This window comes from Camarhynchus parvulus, chromosome 17, assembly GCF_901933205.1.
Source record: "Camarhynchus parvulus chromosome 17, STF_HiC, whole genome shotgun sequence".
Lineage (NCBI taxonomy): Eukaryota > Metazoa > Chordata > Aves > Passeriformes > Thraupidae > Camarhynchus > Camarhynchus parvulus.
Window position 1 is genome coordinate 3,567,142 of NC_044587.1, and position 16,985 is coordinate 3,584,126.

General features: G+C 53.9%; 1 protein-coding gene across 1 annotated transcript; it reads right to left on the bottom strand.

Moving 5' to 3' along the window:
* Nucleotides 1-1,365: 1,365 nt before the first annotated feature.
* DBH (dopamine beta-hydroxylase) lies at nt 1,366-16,239 on the bottom strand. Its single transcript, XM_030961592.1, has 12 exons — nt 15,898-16,239; nt 13,712-13,858; nt 12,237-12,494; nt 10,202-10,378; nt 9,369-9,471; nt 8,039-8,205; nt 6,577-6,720; nt 6,443-6,481; nt 5,618-5,677; nt 4,818-4,945; nt 4,251-4,410; nt 1,366-1,527 (listed from the first exon to the last, which is right to left on the bottom strand). Exons 1-12 carry the CDS (start codon nt 16,237-16,239, stop codon nt 1,393-1,395), a joined length of 1,860 nt encoding a protein of 619 aa, XP_030817452.1. The 3' UTR covers nt 1,366-1,392.
* Nucleotides 16,240-16,985: the final 746 nt, after the last annotated feature.

Genomic DNA, 16,985 nt, shown 5'->3' on the forward strand with positions numbered 1-16,985 from the left:
AGGGGGATGCTGGCAGAGGCTGAGCCATGAGCTCAACCCCCTCTGGCAGCTCAGAGCCAGCCTTGGGGGCAGCAGGGAGGGTTTGCCCTCACACGCACACAGCCTGTGCTGCAGGGAAGGATCAGCACTCCCCATCACCACCCCTTGCTCTGCTCCCCTCTCTGGGCTCTCTGCTGGAGCTTTCACCCGCCTGAAGAAATAATCTCACTCCCTGCTCTTCCCTTTTCCTCCCTTGACTAGGTTTGTTTGGGTCACAGCCTCTTTAGAGCTGATTTCAATTCCTTGCCCTCGTGCCACGAGCGCCACGGGCAAGAGCGTGAACTCTGAAATGCTTTGGTTTTACTGAAAACATTAAAAACCAAGATTGAGATGAATTTTTCACTTGAATAGGAGGTGACTGCCCTGCCTCTGGCAGGGTGGAGGGCAGGGGAGGGGGTGGCTGTGGTCCTGTTCTGAGGGAAGGAGCATTCTGCCTCCCTGCCAAGCCAGGCCTCACTCTGTGCCTGGAAGATCAGGGTTTGCTTTAAAAGCCTTTTCTGGTGTGCAGTGCTCTGACCTGGGGCTTCTCTTACACCCAAAGTGGCTGGGAAGGAAATTTGGGGGCCACTTGGCCTGTATCCCACCTGTCCCAGAGCTGGGATGGACATGGAGTCTCCTCCACCTCAACACCTCCAGCCTCTCCTCTGCTCCTCCTGCATGTTCTCCATTCAGAGCTCAACAGCAAAAAGCAATTTATTTTACATTTAGATATTTAATGGAGCAATTTTTTCCTGACAAAAGATTTGTCATTCCCCCTCCTCCCCTCCCCTTTTCCAAACCCCATCCCAGAGGTGTCCTTTGTTCCCAGCCATTGGCATCTGGTGGCATCGAGAGGAACAATCCGGAGCGTGGAGGAGTGGGGAGGGGAGGGGAGGGAGGGGAGGGCTGGGTGGGTGTTGTGGCACCCCTGCCTCCCTCCCTCCTTCCATCCATCCATCCCTCCATCCCTGCCACAGCTGCCAGCATGAGGGAGCACCTGTGGAGCCATCCTGAGCTAGGCAGGACCATGGGACACCAGCAAGGCTTTTGTGCTGCTCCCACACATCCCTTTGCAGCGTGCCTCAGTTTCCCCGCAGGCAAACAAGCTCCTTCCCCCCTCCCTGGGGCTGCACAATAGCAAACCTCGCCGTTATTATCCCGGGGGTGGGAGGCAGCATTACTCAGAGCCAGCATTGCTAATGACACACTAAATATAGCTCTTCCCATCCCCGGAGGGCTTTGCTGAACTCTGCCTGATGAGCTCGAACCCCCTCCGGAGGCAGGGCCAGGGCAGCGGCTGGCATGGCTGCGTGGGCAGGGATGTTCCCCTCGACGGATGCTCCTGCCTGGAGGTGGTGGGTGGCAGGCAGGGTGTCAGTCCCTCCGGAGCTGTCCCAGGTGCAGGGGCACGGGAGCAGCGGGCTGAGCCCCCGGGGAGGGCGGGCAGCGAGGGCTGGGCTCCCGCAGCCTCTCGGTGATGCTGGGGAGTGGCTGCTTCTCCCACTGGCCCTGCAAGAGAGGTCAGCAGCACCCTGAGAGCACAGCAGTGTCACAGAGATCTTTTATGAAAAATCCTTTCCTTCGGATTTTTCTTCCTGAGAAGCTGAGAGGCCTCAGGAACAAAATGTAAGCAATGGTTATCTGCTGCTGTGGGATGCAACAGGTGGATCTGTGATTGGTCTCATGTGGTTGTTTCTAATTAATGGCCAATCACAGTCAGCTGGCTCAGACTCTCTGTCCGAAGCCACAAGCCTTTGTTATTCATTATTTCCTATTCTATTCTTAGCTAGCCTTCTGATGAAATCCTTTCTTCTATTCTTTTAGTATAGTCTTAATATAATATATATAATAAAATAATAAATCAAGCCTTCTAAAACAGAGTCAGATCCTCGTCTCTTCCCTCATCCTAAGACCCCTGTGAACACAGTCACACAGCAGGTGGAAACATTCCCCCAGAAAGTGAAGAAGATGTTGGAGGCTCAGTGTTTCTGTCTGCCTGGAGAAATGGCACGAGTTTTAACGTCTGAAGTGGGTTTTTAGCCCAAATCAGGGTGTTTTCTCATGAGACATCACTAATTATTCCTAGTGCAGAAGCACCTACACATCCCCTGAGCGGCACAGACGTCTGAGGTGTTCCACAAATCCACCCCAGCTGGGGAGTTTCCACCTCAAAAAGTGTTACCTGCCAAGTCAGGTGGAGACAGCTCAAACCAGGGAGTGCCACAGGCCCACCATGCTCTGGAAAATCAAGAATTTCCAGCAGGGATGTGCCCATGGAGCAGGTGGGATGCAGCAGCCTGGCTGAGGTGTCATGGAAGAGCTGTCACAGCCATCAGAGCTCACAGTGACCACGGCCAGGACAAATCCCCCCACTCTGTGCATCCGTGGTGACACTTTGTCTTGGGGATGCTCCCTGCAAAGAACAACCTGCCAGGTGCAGGCAGTGCCCTGGGCTGAGCCTGAGGATCCAGAGCAGGATCCAGCTCAGATTTGATGTTGGCATGGCCTGGTGGCCATGGAGAGGTGGGCAGGGGCTGGGGGGGCACGGGGGGCTCAGCTCAGGGTGGTGATGCTCTGGCTGGGCTGCCAGCTGCGTGTTCGTGCGGAAATGTCAGCGAGAGGCTGAGCCACAGCGTGAGCAGGAGGAGGGAGGTCTGGAGAGGAGAGGTAGAGCCGTGAGTCATCAGCGAGATGAAAGTGGGATTTATGTTTTCAGCTGAAATTTCTCCTGGTATGTCAAGCGAAATGGGCCAGAGCTGGCACCGGCACCGGGAAAACCCTGGGGAAAGATGGAGTGGGGTGGAAGGACCTTTCCAAAGCTTGTGGGGAGTGACCAGAGAGGGAACAGCTTTGCAGGGGAGTACCAGCTGGAGGAACAACTCCTTTCCTGTGCCCTTATGGCTTAGGGGAGCAGTTAAGCATCCTCAGGGTGCTCCTGCTCCAGGGCTCAGCTCCAGCCCTGAGCCCATCTGCTGCCGCGTCTGCCCTGCTGGTACATCCCTGAGCCTGCTCTTTGGAGAGATCAAAGGCAAGTGGAGTGTCTTGATAGTTGTTGTTTTCAGTGCTTTCGAGTTGAAACCTGAACAGAGTTTACTGCCGGCCCTTGTGGGTGCAGGGGGACTTGGGGACGGCACCGTCCCCACTGCCGCTCACAAGTGTTACCTTGAGATTTGGCTCAGTAATTAACAGCACTCAGTTCCTTCCAGAAATCATCAGATTTGGGATCACTGAACTGCAAAAACATGAGCTTAATTAGAAGCTGGTGCTTTTCTCTTGGCAGAAACAGCATGGAATAAATGAGATGTCTCCAAGTCGGGCTCGCTCTGAAACACCAGCGGAGCAGAGGCTCCTTCGCCCTCACTGTGATGCTCATGACCCACTTTGTGCCAGCACTGGCTCTGCTCTGCTCAAGGCCCTTCCTGACAGCCCCCAAGACCTCTCTGAAATCAAGGGAGTTGTCTGAGTCATAAATTAAGAGGTTTAATTCATAACTCTGCTGTTGCACAAAACTTCTGCACCACTTCTGTCCCTGCAGCAAAGCTCTGAGAGGTGCCTGGTGTTCAGTTCCAGGAAACTGGAAAGGTTTCTGCCCACTCCAGAGTGAAACTTTGCTAAAGGGCAGAAAGCTGATGGTCATCCCTGCAATCAGCTCAGCATGCTCCTGTGCTGCAGTAGATAGCACTGGGTCCAGGCACAAGGTATTATCCAAATTTATTACACTGATAAATGGCATTGGAAGCTGATGCCAGCAGTGGTTTTAAATCTTCACTACCATCATCATCATGTTCCTCATCTCTGGGCCTGGTTTTATTTTCAAGACCTCCCAGTCCTTTATCCTTCATGTTTTGCTGGATCACCACCTTTGGAAGCTGCACAGATGCTGTGTGTAATGAGCTCGCTCTGCTGGGACCTGGGGTGATTTGCCAAAATCCTAAAAACCACCTCACGTTTCTCCTTGGATCTGGCCCTACTTTAACAGTCAGCAAAAGCAGCCTCCAAATCACTTTATGCAAATGCATCTCCTAATTGGATCTGGCTGGGACCATCCATGGTGGGCTCCTGATGTATTGGCTAAGCCCAGGGCTGGGCTGGGCTCTGTGTCCTGCTGACATCAGGGATTTCCAGGCAGCTCCAGCCCCCTGCCCTGAGCCTGCTGGGTTTGGATGTGTCCTGAGCAGCACAGACCCAACCTTACATCTGGGAATTGTGCAGGGAAGTGAGGCTGCACCTACCGGGAACCGGACGGCAGAGGATTTGTTGCAGTGCACGGAGATGGGAGCGAAGCCGTAGAGGGATCTCAGCACATCCCTGTTGAAGGAGTTCCAGGGGATGGAGTAAAACTGCTGTGGGACAGAGACCTGTGGGCACATGCAGACCTCCTCATCGTTGAACCTGGGCAGGAGAAAGGCCAGGCTGAAGCACAGCAGTGCTGTGCCCTTCCAGAGCTGGATGTGACCAATTCCTCCCTGCCTGAATCTGGGATGGCTCCAAGGGCACCGCTGGGCACAGGGACAGCCTGCAGCAGCCAGCAGGGCAGCATTTGGGAGCAGCCCATGGGTAGGACACCCTGTGCAAGGTCAGCATCTCCCCTCTATGGGTGAATGGGCTGCAGCATCCTCCCCTGGCGTGGATCCTTGGAGTCTGCCTCGGGTTATAAAGAATATTTTGCATTTATGCACTCAGCCACACACTGACTCTTGCTGAAAAGCCCCTCCCTCCCTTCCTGGTGGGAAGCCATCCTCCAGACCCTGGGTTTGGCTGTTGTACCAGTGTTCCCTGTGCTGTACAGGGCTCTTTACCTGTTGACAAGGTTGAAGTACCGGTGCAGGTAGCCCGGATCCACAGCGCTTTTGCACAGCTCCAGCTGGGTCTGGGGGTAGTAGTGCACGTAGTTCACACACATCTCCTCCAGGATGCCAAAGCCTCCCTGTGGCACAGGCAGGAAGGTGATGGAAGTGGGGCCTGGCTGTGCCCTGCTGGGGCTGCACAGGGGCAGGGAGGGCAGGGGGGCACAGAGCTCACTCAACACTCACATGCGTCTATATCTAAAATCTCTCTCTAGATCTAGATCTGGATATCTGATAGATAGAGATGAGATAGAGATGGAGATAGACATAAGTATTCACACCCCTTCAGGTGCACGGCATGGCCAGCTCTCTGCTTGTCTGCCCTCTGTGCAAGGACAGACTTCCAGGCTAGACCGTGTGGTTTACATTAAAATGCAGATTTCCTATAATCCCTCTGCTATATTTAGCCTTGTCCCTGTTGATGGTACCTCTGACAGGCTCTTTTATATTTTTTTCCCACTGCCTATGTAAGGAAATAACATGCACTGTCAAAAAATGCCACTTCTCTTTAATTACAATTAATCCCTGGTGGAACAGTTTGTGATGGGAATTAGAGTGACACATGCTACTTCACAATTAGCACCTTCACATCCCCGCTGCAGGCAGCAGAGCCTTGTGAGTTCCCTTCTTGCCACCCTCCCTTTGCTCCTGGCTGGGATTCAGCCTTGGCTTCATGCAGGTGCCCGCTCTGGGGGTGCCCCCAGCCCACCCTGGGTTGCCCCCAAAGGCAGGGGAGCTGCCCCTGCACTCACCACGGTGGCTCTGCTCCGATCCTCAGTGTTGTATGTGCAGGTGGTGATGAGTTCGTCACCCTGGGGGGTTCAAACACAGGCAAATTTAGGCACTGGGGAAGTGTTCCACATGGAAATCTCTGCTGCCCATATCAGGAGCCTGCAACCCCACAGGAGTCCTTGCGAAAACTGCATCCCCTGTGGAGATTCCCCCGGCGCTGCATCCCAGGGATGGTGTTTCCTGCTTTCCTCGCTTTTTAAGGATTTCTGCGGGGTTGAAAACACCTTAAAATTGCACTTAGGCAAGAGCTTGAAGTGCCAAAACAGGAGCTGACTTGATGGCACAGCAGCCTCCCTGCCACAGTGAGTGCAGAGGACCACGGGGACACCCCAGGGCACAGCCCTGGGCATGGCTCCAGCGGGTGCTGAGTGCTTTGAGCAGCTCCAGGAGCTGCCCCCAGCTTTGCAGTCAGGTCCTTTCCCATCTGAGGAGCCCTGGGGCAGGTTCCACCCCTGTTTTCCCACCCACTCCCACTCTGATGCTGAATCTCTTCCTCTCCTCCCATCAGGCAAGGCCAGAGGGCAGCACCATGGCTCATGCTCACCCCCCAAGGAGCCTCCCTCTGCCAGACGAAGCCCAGCTAAATCAGGAGCCTCATTTAGCTCCTGGCTGCCCACACACCAATTCTGGGCTGCTTGTCCCCAAAGTATCCGCATGGAGATGGCACAGATGACCCAGGGACCCTCCCTCCAGCCCCCCTGGGAGTCCCCAGATGGGATGGGGGGTATGGAAGGAGGCAGGAGACTCAGGATGTGCTCTTTGCAACATTTTTTGGAGCAACTCACCGGAAAAACTGCAACCACCTCCTTCAGCATGCGGATCTCCTGGGAGGGGAGGGAAGGGCACACATCAGAGCAGTGCCACAGCGGCACTGTGCCCAGGAGGGACACCCAGCCGTGCCCCCCTGCAGCCCCTGTACCTGGAAGTGAGGGCTGTAGTGGCTGTCCGCGTTCACAACCTGCCTCTCCCTCCCGTGCCGGGCCAGCACCGTCACCACTTTCCTCCCTGCCAGGTGTGTGTGCAGCTGCGAGGCGAAGATGCGGATGCCAGCAGAGGGCAGAGCCTGGGAAAGGAAGGAACGAAGGACAGGTCAAGCCCCCGTGCGAGCTCTGTCCCTGTTAGAACCCAGGACATTCCTCTGACTGCCCTAGAGGACTCGAGACCCTGGCAAGGGGCTCAGAGATCTTAGCATGGAGTCAAAAACACCTGTGCTTCCATTTTAGCCCATGGAGAAAATTATCAGCTTTTTATGAAGATTTACAAGCCACAAGAGTTTGAGTAGAATGATAGTTAATGTGTCACAGGGTGAAAAAGTAGAATTTGGGGGATTTAGAATGGAGGTTCAAGAGGCAAGATGGAGGAATCTGGGCGTGTCCTGTCCTTCTTCTTCTTGTTCTTGTCCTCCATCTTCTGCTGGGATGGTGGCACTTTTGGATTGGTTTAGAGTAGAGACAGACTGTCTGACACAGGTGATAGGTATTGGAAAATTATTGTAAATAAAGTACACGTAGTTCTTGGTATAAAAAGCCAACACCACCCCAAGGGCAGGGACTGTGCCAAACCCGACCTGCTGGACAGACCTCAGCAGGTCAGAGAAAGAATGTGATAGATAAGAGAAAATAAACAGCCTTGAAAACCTGAGCCAAGGAATCTCAACTTCTTCTTTGGTCACAGGGCTTGGAAAAAAGACTCTTTAATACCTCAGGAGCCATTTCAACCTCAGAAACCTGAGATGTGCCCTCTCACATGCCCTCCCTCACATCCCCTGGCTGTGTGCTGGGAACTCACTGTCCCTGTTCTGGCTCTCACACGGGGTTTAGAGGATTGCTGTACCCCTGGAAAAGCAGCTCAGTGAGATCCTTGCAGAGGGACAAACCCTCACTACTGCCAAAGCAACGCTCCAGGGCAGCAGGAGCAGCTGAGGCAGGTCCTGCTTCCTTCCCTGCCCTCCTTGGTGGTGGCACAGGTGAATCCTTGTGGGTAAGCCCTACGAAAACCCACAGCAAAATTTCCTGAGAGAACAAGGTGGGCCCTTTGGAACCATCTTTGAGGGAGCTCTTGGCAAGCTCCCTGGGAGCAGGAGCCAATTTTCCCAGCCCTGTGAGGGAAAGCACCACTGGGACACGGCCAGCTCGGCAGTGAGCTTTATGGGAATGGTACCCAGGGGAGCTGGAGCAGATGGCTCCCCAGGAGAGCTGCTTCCAGGGGGATCCAGCACATCCCAACCAGCTGCTCTCTGTTTATTGTACACAGCAGATTTCTCTTTCCTCACGGTGAGTTTAAAGCTTCAAATTGGCAGCCTGCAGATTGGAGCCAGGGAAAAGCCAAAGGAAACCTTTCTCCTCTGAGGTGCAGCCGGGATGGAGGGGACAGGCACTCACCAGCTGGGTGCATTTATCAGTGCAGTATCCTGTGAGGATGAAGCTGTCCTCTCCAGGGGGAATGGCCATCACTGGGGTGTACACCAAGCCCAGCTCCATGATCCCAGCGTCGTAGGGACGAAGGGTGGCTGTGTAGTACAGCCTGATCCCCGAGGAGTCACGGCGACCTGGGGGACCAGGGGACGAGGACAAGTCACTGCAGGGACAAGGCCAAAAGGTGAAAGACAAGGACATGCTGTGGGGAGCCTCTCGCTCCCAGCTTCCTTCCTCTGTTTGAAATTGTTTTAAATCCTACAGATTTTCGTGCAAATCCTCACTGAGTGGCCCCAGAGGAACCTGGTTCCCTGGTGAGGGCACTGACCTGAGGCTGGATTGTCCCAGGACAGCAAGGTAAGGGTGCCTTTGGGGAGCCCAAAGCAGGAGGACAGAGCATGGGGTGTTTTGGAGGACTCCCTCACGAATGTGGCTCACTGCAGCTTCTTTAATCCCAAAATGCCAAAGGGAAAGAGCAGGGTCAATAGGTCAGGAGGGGTTCAGAGCTGCCCTGAACCCCTCCTGACTCCCTGTCTCCAGGCTGGAGCCCACCCAGGGATAAGAATAACGGGGGAGACACTATTGGTTAACAGGCAAAAGCAGATGAATGATGGAAGATGTGAACTCTGTATTTATAGCCATGTTTCTTCTCAAGTTGCCGAATGTGCTATGATTGATCCACAGTACATATGCTCTGGCCTCCTAAAAATATCCTTGGGTAGTCAAGAAGCTGCTTGTTTTTATGTTAATGAAGAAACTGGGTTGTTTGGAATCCTTCTTTTTTTTTCCAATGTGTCTCCTGACAATGTTATCGAAGCAGGAGAACAGGAATCAACATCCACATCCCCCCCTCCCCAGGCAGCCTGGTCTCTCTGGTGCCTTGGCACTGCTGTCACTCCTGCTCTGGGCTCAGACCCAGCCCCACCACCTTGTGTGGAAATTGGGGTTACTCCTGAGACAGCCCAGCTGAATCCTGGTGTTGCCCTGGATCACATCCTTGCAGGAACTCTGTGGGGGCAATTTTCTGCCTGCAGGCTCCTTTCCCAAGCATCCTTCCCCACCTCTGGGCATGCATTTCAGTGAGGATGGCTTTGCTGAGACCAGAAAAACAGCAGCATGCTGGGGGTTTAATGTGTTCTTCCTGCAGGGACAGATCTGGACCATCAGCTCTCCACAAAGTTGAGAACAGGGCCATGGTTTAGGCCAGAGGCCTCCCCAGAAAGTGGCAATGCTTCCCTGGAATTTCCCCAGCTCTCCTGCCGTGGTCACACAGGTAAAGCAAAGGGCAGCCCCTCACCTTTGAACACCAGGGGATTGTGGTAATGGATCTCCAGACGCAAATATCTGGAGGAGCCTGGGCCACCAAAGGCAAGACCTGCTTCTTCAGGGTAGTAGAAAGCCTGGAAGCAGAAGGGAGGGTGTTAGGGGAGCAGCAGGGTGGCTTTCCTGGGAACAAGGCTGGAAAGCCTAAGGGAATGTGTGGGTGTAATCCTGACCCACGCTGTGGGCTGAGAGATGTGACTTGTGCCCTTGGTTATGCTTGGAGAGCTGCCCTTGCTTCCAAAAGCTTCTCTCATTCCACATGCAGTGGCACAACACCTGAGTGTTGCCATAAAATCATAAAATACCCCGAATTGGAAGGGACCCACAAAAGGATCATCAAAATCCAGCTCTTGGTCCTGCACAGGACAGCCCCAGGAATGTCTGAGTTGAAAGGGACCCATGACAATCATCAAAATCCAACTCCTGGCCCCCTTGTTGTCCAAGGAGGTTTTGGACAACGCTTGTGGGATTCCTGGGGCACAGGACAGTCCCAGGAAGCCCACAGGTGTTGTCCAAAACTTCCTTGAGCTCCCTCAGGCCTGGGGCCATGACCATTCCCTGGGGAACTATTCCAGTGTCCCACCCCACTGATTTATGGCACCAAAGAGGAGGAGAACTGGGGACAGGTAGGAAATCCAACATACCCAGGAGGGGCTGGGATGCTCAGCCAGGGCTGAAGCCAAACCCCAACAGAGCCCACAGGGTGAGGACAGCCCCTATGGGGCAACCCCAAAGCGGCACTGGGACATCTGGGAGGCAGCAGGGCCTGGTTGTCACCCAGGGGGACGTGTCCCCTGTCACACCCACCTGTGCCCCCATGGCCCAGGCTGCCAGCACGTGCCTGCAGTAGTTGAGGCGCTCTGGCTTCATCTTGGAGTCGCAGGGCCCGTTGTAGTGGGGGAAGCTGTCGAAGTCGGCCGCGCACTGGAAAACCTCCATGTGGTGCACCAGGGCCTCGTTACCCGCCGTGACCACCGGCTCGTACTGCAAGGCAGGCCCAAGGAGGAGAGGACACGCTGAGAGCCCATCCCTGAGCCCTGCAGGCTCCATGAGGTGCCAGGACAGGGGTATCTGTGACCTGGTACCAGTTTCTGCCACAGGACGGGGAGGGAAGGTTGTTCAGGCCATGAGGCACCGAGGGCCAAGAGCTTTGGTTATGGCAGAGTTAAGCAGGCCCAAGGAGGAGAGGACACACTGAGAGCCCATCCCTGAGCCCTGCAGGCTCCATGAGGTGCCAGGACAGGGGTATCTGTGACCTGGTACCAGTTTCTGCCACAGGACGGGGAGGGAAGGTTGCTCAGGCCATGAGGTACCAAGGGCCAACAGCTCTCCCCTCACATTTTGCTTATGGCAGAGTTAAGCAGGCCCAAGGAGGAGAAGACATGCTGAGGCCCTACAGGCAGGCTCCACAACGTGCCAGGGCAGGAGAATCTGTGACCTGGTACCAGTCTCTGCCACAGGTTGCTCAAGCCATAAGGCAACAAGGGCCAAGAGCTTTCCCCTCATATTTTGGTTTTGGCAGAGTTAAGCAGGCCCAAGGAGGAGAACACATGCTGAGGCCCTACAAGCTCCACGAGGTGCCAGGGCAGGAGTAGCTGTGACCTGGTACCAGTTTCTGCCACAGGTTGCTCAGGGCATGAGGCACCAAGAGCTTTCCTCTCATGTGGCAGAGTGAAGCACCTGGGTACTTCAAAGGGGAAACAACATGTTAGTAGTGCCCAAGGAGCATTTAGGTCAGTTGTGGAAATATTTAATTTCTTGGCTGGCTTAGGGACCAGCCCAGAGCCCACCAGAACCCACAGAGAACCAGCTCATCCTTTCTCCAGCAACAGATGGGGATCACCAGAACACCTTGGCCAGTTTAGTGATGACTGAGTCCTTTACCAGGGGTAAAGGTGGCCCTGGGGATGTTGCTTTTTCCTACAGAGAGTCCTGGCTGTGTTGTTGCTGTAGCTCTGCCTGCAGCCCTTGGGTTTTGTTTTTGTCCAGCAGCTGCCTGGGGGACAGGGAGGGGGATTTGGGGTAGAGAGAGTGACTCAAGCCTGAGGAACATCTCTGGCTAAAAGTGCCAGCTGCAGAAGTGATCTGCAGCAGTGGGAAGGTATCAGGAGTTACACACTTCTTACTTACACACAGATGATTCACTTCACACCATCTGTCAGAGAGAAAATCCTCCTTCTGAGCCTTCCTTTGCATCATCTCTCCCCTCGAAATCACCAAGCGCTCGCTGCAGCTCGAGTGTCTGCAGGTTCTCCTCATCCCCGTGGTGTGGTTTTGACTCTGGATACGCCAGGTCACCTCCTGAGCCACCCCCACACCTGCTGGGTGCCCTCCCATCCTTTCCTCAGGGTTGCCAGCAGGTTTCTGCCTCTCCTCTGCAGGAGATGGCCCAAGCAACATGTCTGGCAGTGCCCACAAGTTGCATTTACGTCTGTAACTCTCTTTTTTCAGACTATGCTTCATCTTTGAGATGCCAGTTCCCATCCTGGCTGGCTCTGCCCTGCTCTCATCAGCCCTGTTCCTTTGTTTCCTGTGGTTTTGTGCTCCTCATGTGTGCCAAAATCCTGCTGTGGGTCTGTTCCTTCTGCAGGGAGTCAGCTCTGAGCGTGCCCTGGAACCTGCTGGATGTGCCAGGTGGGAAAACATTACCTGGTCCTCTCCTGCTGAGACTGTCTAGGAGACAAGAGGCTGCTACTGACTGCTGGGCTGGACCTGGAAGAGACTTTGGGACCACATTTGGATGCCAGGGCCTGAAAGCCTCCCTGTGACGTGGAATTTGCAGGATGTGAACACAATTACTGACCCACCCTGGGGAAAGCAGCCCTCTTCCCCTGCCTCTTACCATGATAATGTGGTGCTTGGGGAAGCCCTCGGGGAGCTCTGCCATGTAACACCAGTAGGTTGTCTCCTGGCTGGGAATGACCACATCTGGGGCTGTTATCTCCATGCTCTTCATGTCTCTGGGCAGCTGAGGGATGCTGATGTTGGGTTTTAGCAGCTGCACCCTCTGCAGCCCCCCGGGGAGGGCAGAGACGTTGATGGCTTGCAGGGAATGCACTGGTTTCTCCAGGATGCCGTAGATCAGGTGCACGGTGCCATCCTGAAGCCAGAGCAGAATATATCTGTGGGGTTTTCATGCAGAACAGGAGGTGCAGGGACCATCAGCACCAGCACTGGTGGCATGAGCCCAGAAATGGATCTTGTGACCCCACTCTGGCTGCGCCAGCAGCTCACTGTGCTGTGCTGTCCCAGGAAAGCTCTACATCCCAGGGTGTTCCTCTGGCTGGTGTGGTCACTGAAGGTTCCCTAGCAGGTTCCCCATCAATTCCAAAAAGGTGACACGTCCTCTTTGCTCCTTCCAAGCCCCTCATGAGCTCCAAGATGGGACAAACCCATCAGTGCAGGGCTCATCCTCCCCGGCAGCCCAGCAATAGTCTGGGGGTAACAGCAGAAACAAAACTTCTCCCTCAAGTCCTCCCTTTCCTTCCAGCTTCTTTTCAGGGGGGAAGGTACCACAAGAAGCTCTGCTGAAAGTCTGCTGCAAACAAGAACGCTGAGAGCTCTGGACATGAGATAAGGGAGGAAGGAAAAAGAGAACAATCTTTTCCTAAAGGATCAGAGAATAAAGACCAGCAAGTGTTTTTGTGGCTCACACACACAGATTGTTCCCTCCAGGGCTCTCAGTGTTTTGGCAGACGGCAGACACCTCTCACCACAAGAGAAGCTTTGGAGCACCAGCAGCAAAAACTCGAGGACACTCTGTGCCCACGTTGGCTCTAAAATATCCTGCCCACAAAGGCTTTCATGTGAGATGAGCCTTGCACTGATTCCAGGGCCTGTAGCTGAGCCCTGAGCTGTCTGACAGGAGGGTTTATCCCAAATCCCAGCTCAGAGAGAAGTGGTGGGTGCAGAGCCAGGGAGACACCACCGAGCACAGAGCAGCACCTCTATTTGCTGTCCCTTTGTCCCAGCTCCTGTCACCACCCTCCTGTTTGCCTGCTGTTGATACACCAACCCCTCTTCGTGACACTCCCAACAGTTGGCTCCAGACTGTCAAGCAGAGTGATGCAGGAAGGATTTATATAGACCCAATGCATGTTCAACAGGAGCTGATGATGCAAACGAGCTAAAAGCTACACTTGAGAGAGCTTTTGAAGGGCTTGTGAATAGATGGTGCCAAACATTACTCATGGGCCAGGGCTGACATCTGTAGCTCACTTCCTCTCTGCCTCACACAGCACCAACACCTGATGCTGCGCCCAAGCAGGGCTGGGATGGGGCTGGGGGTGCCACGGCAGGGTGAGGGCGATGCCATACCTCTATCAGGTAGTCCTTGGGGTCACAGGTGCTGAAGGCTCTTCTGAAGAGCAGGTAGAGCCCCTCAGGAGCCCTGCGAGCCCCGAGGAGCTGGTAGTCCTGCTGGGAATCCATGTGGAGCTGCCCCTTGGCATCACTCCAGGCATCCTGTGAGGGAGAGAGCAGCCTGCTCAGCCAGGAGGTGCCTCCAGAGGTGCCACAGGTCCTCCTTTCTGTGCACCTTCAGCACCCCAGAGCTGCAGGATGGCTGTGCTTTGCTCCATGCCCACCTCCAGCATCTCCTGGGCAGATCCATGCTGGAATGGCCTCTGCTACAGAATCCCTGGTGCTCAGACAGACCTGGGAAACACCTGAGCCAGCACTAACAGTGGGCAGAAAGACCTTTACAAGCTGAGATGTGAGTGTGGAAAGGTTGGGAAGGGTGGGAGGAAAGCCCCCAGGGACATGTGAAGGTGTTGTGTTGGTCTGTGCTGGATTTTGGGTGTGTTTGTCTTGGGGGGACCCTGTGGAAGGAAGGGCTGGGCTTTCCAAAACCCTTGGCACAAACCAGCCTCCCTCAATTTAAGATCAGACCCTTGCTGGGCTAAAGATTTTCTGCAAAAAATTCTTAATTTTTTTGTGGTCAGATTGTTCTGGCAGCCCAGCACAGCCTCCTAAAAACTGCTTGTCGTAGAGGATGGTGACAAAGCCACCCCAAGAAACAAAGCAGCAGGGTATTCCTGTGCCTCAGGGTTTGGAGGTTTGGAGTATAAAATCCTGGGATAATTTGGATTTGATCAGGGTTGTTTCTCTGATCTTTTGTTTCTCCTGTGGGTCTCCTGTTTACTCAGAAAAGGCACCCAGGAAGTAGCTGGCTGTGTGCACACAAGTGGCACTGGTTCTCTTATCTTGGGAGGAAAAACCAGAAGAAAAAGGATAAAGCAATTTGGCATCATGTCAGCCAGAGCTATAGAGTCATATTTCCAGAACATATTGTCCTTAGAGGGGGAGAGGGAAATCAGCTCCATGGAGCTCTCATGACATTTGATTTTGTAGGAATATGGAGCGCGAGTTAATCTCATAGTACATGGGGGGCTGAACAAATGTGGATCTCTTTTAACAGCCAACACACTTATCCAGAAGAAAAGCTGCTGGGGGAGAGAAAAGCAGGGCTGGAGAGATTTATAGAGATCTCCTTGCAGGATGCTGTTCAGCACCAAGTGAAAGAGAAAACCCGAGCGCTGCCGGGCGTTTCTGTTTGTCTTTGGGTGAGCTCAGGAAGGCAGATTAGAAATGATCCTTTATGTTTTCTTTACATGATGCTGTGAAATCCTGGAGCATTCTTGGCCCACCACAGACCCAGAAAGGCTGGTAATTAGCAGGAAAAGAGCTCAGATAATAAAGCCTTCTTTTCATGCTTTCATTGCACTGCGGATCACATTGCGGCTGATTGCGAAAGAATGTGTTTTATGGTTAATTTGAAGTAAGCAGAGAGGTAAAATTTAACTTAATGGAAAGCCTCACAAAGGCAAAAATGGGAATTTCTTTCTGCAGCCAAGCACAATCACAATTGGCCTGATGTGGTGGGCTGGGGATAGGGCTGGGAAAACCACCCAGACAGGAACCCAACAAACAGACAGTGGCAGGAAGGATGGAGTTTGCCGCAGCAACAGCAAACAACACAACTGGAAATCAGTTTTCCCAAATACATTTGCACCTTTAATTTCTGACAGCACCCCAGGCTGCCCTGTTATCCCATTGATCCCTGTGGATGCAACTCTCAGCTGGGTTCCTCCTGCTGGCAGGAGCAGCCTCTGCCTGGTGACTTTTGCCCTGTCTCAGAGCCATTAATGGGAGCTGTGGTTAATTTTTAATGTGGCTGGCAGCAGCACACGAGTGAAGCAGGGTGTTGATGTGTGTGTCTTTGCAGCTAAACACAGCAGAGACACCCAGCTCCTGGCTCCTTCACCCTTGCTGATGTGCTGCCGTGTTTATTCTTTCCTCTTTTGGGTTAATCCCCATGCCAAACCCACCCTGTGGATCCGATCTGGGGTAGAAATTCCCGAGACCTTGTGTACCCTGAGCAGTGGGGCTGCCCCATCGTGTGCCCTGTACCCCACTCTACCAAACCACCAGCCCGATTCAGAAAGCTGCATTGCCAGGGAGGGAGCCCCAAAAGCAGCCCTGCAAGCACTCAGGTGACTCACCCCAAAGTAGGAGTTGTGCCCATCGCTCCAGAGCACGGCCAGGTCCGCGTTCTCAAACTCGCCCCTGTCCGACATCCCAAAGAGGAGCCCGAAGTGCAGCTCCCTGATGAGCAGCTGGAAATGCACGGCTTGCTCGGGGTAGCTGACATTCCAGGAGAGCTCCAGCAGCCCCTGGGGGTCCAGGGGCACCTTGTAGGGGAAATCACTCTGGCGGGGCGCCGAGCCCTGCAGGGCCACCACCAGGATGACCAGGAACGCCGCCACCAGGGTGAAGTACATGGATGCCACTTCCCTCAGCTTGAGGCTGGGGCAGGAGCAGGGCTTGCTCCTGGAGCTCTGCATCCTGCCAGGACAGCACCCGCCACCTGGTGTGCCCATTTATGTGCTGGCCCTCCTGGGCAAGCTGGGTAAGTGCAGGTCTTTAATTGCATTTAGTTGTTGGGAAATTGGACTGGTGTATTGACCCCCGTCAGCTCCTGGCCAAACACTTGTCATCTGCTGTCTCCCCTTAATTGGCTCTAATTGCACATGGACATTATCAATAGCAATTGGGTTTGACTGGGCTGATGTGATTCGCTCTTAAATCTTCTTTAGTGGCTGGGAAGGGCTGTTTGCTCACAGGCTGCTCTGGCTGAGCCCTTGTGGACATGCTCTGCACTGCTCGTGGTGCCTTTGGCCTGGGTGTCCACACAGCCCAGCCTGGGATCACCCCAAAGGTGGCCAGACATGAGAACAAAGCACCCTGAGCCTTGTCTGAGCTCCCAGGCATTAAATAATACCGACAAGGATTGAAATATTTTCCCTGTAACGCTCAGTGCTAGAGGAAATGCTGATTTCCCCCAAACAGCAAGAAAAGAGATGTCTCCTCTCCTCTCTCCTCTCATTTTTGGCCTTTGTGGGATTTAATTCTGGCCCTTTGCCATCCAGCAAAGCCCAGCTCCTCTCCCACCCAGGTTAGTACCCATTGAAGCCCCCACCTGCCCAGACCACTGGATATATTCAATATTTGTTATTTCTTTGTAGCAGCTTGGATTTGGGCTCAGTTTAAAGTTTAAAAACACCTTTAGCCTCTCCCTGTCCTGCTTCCC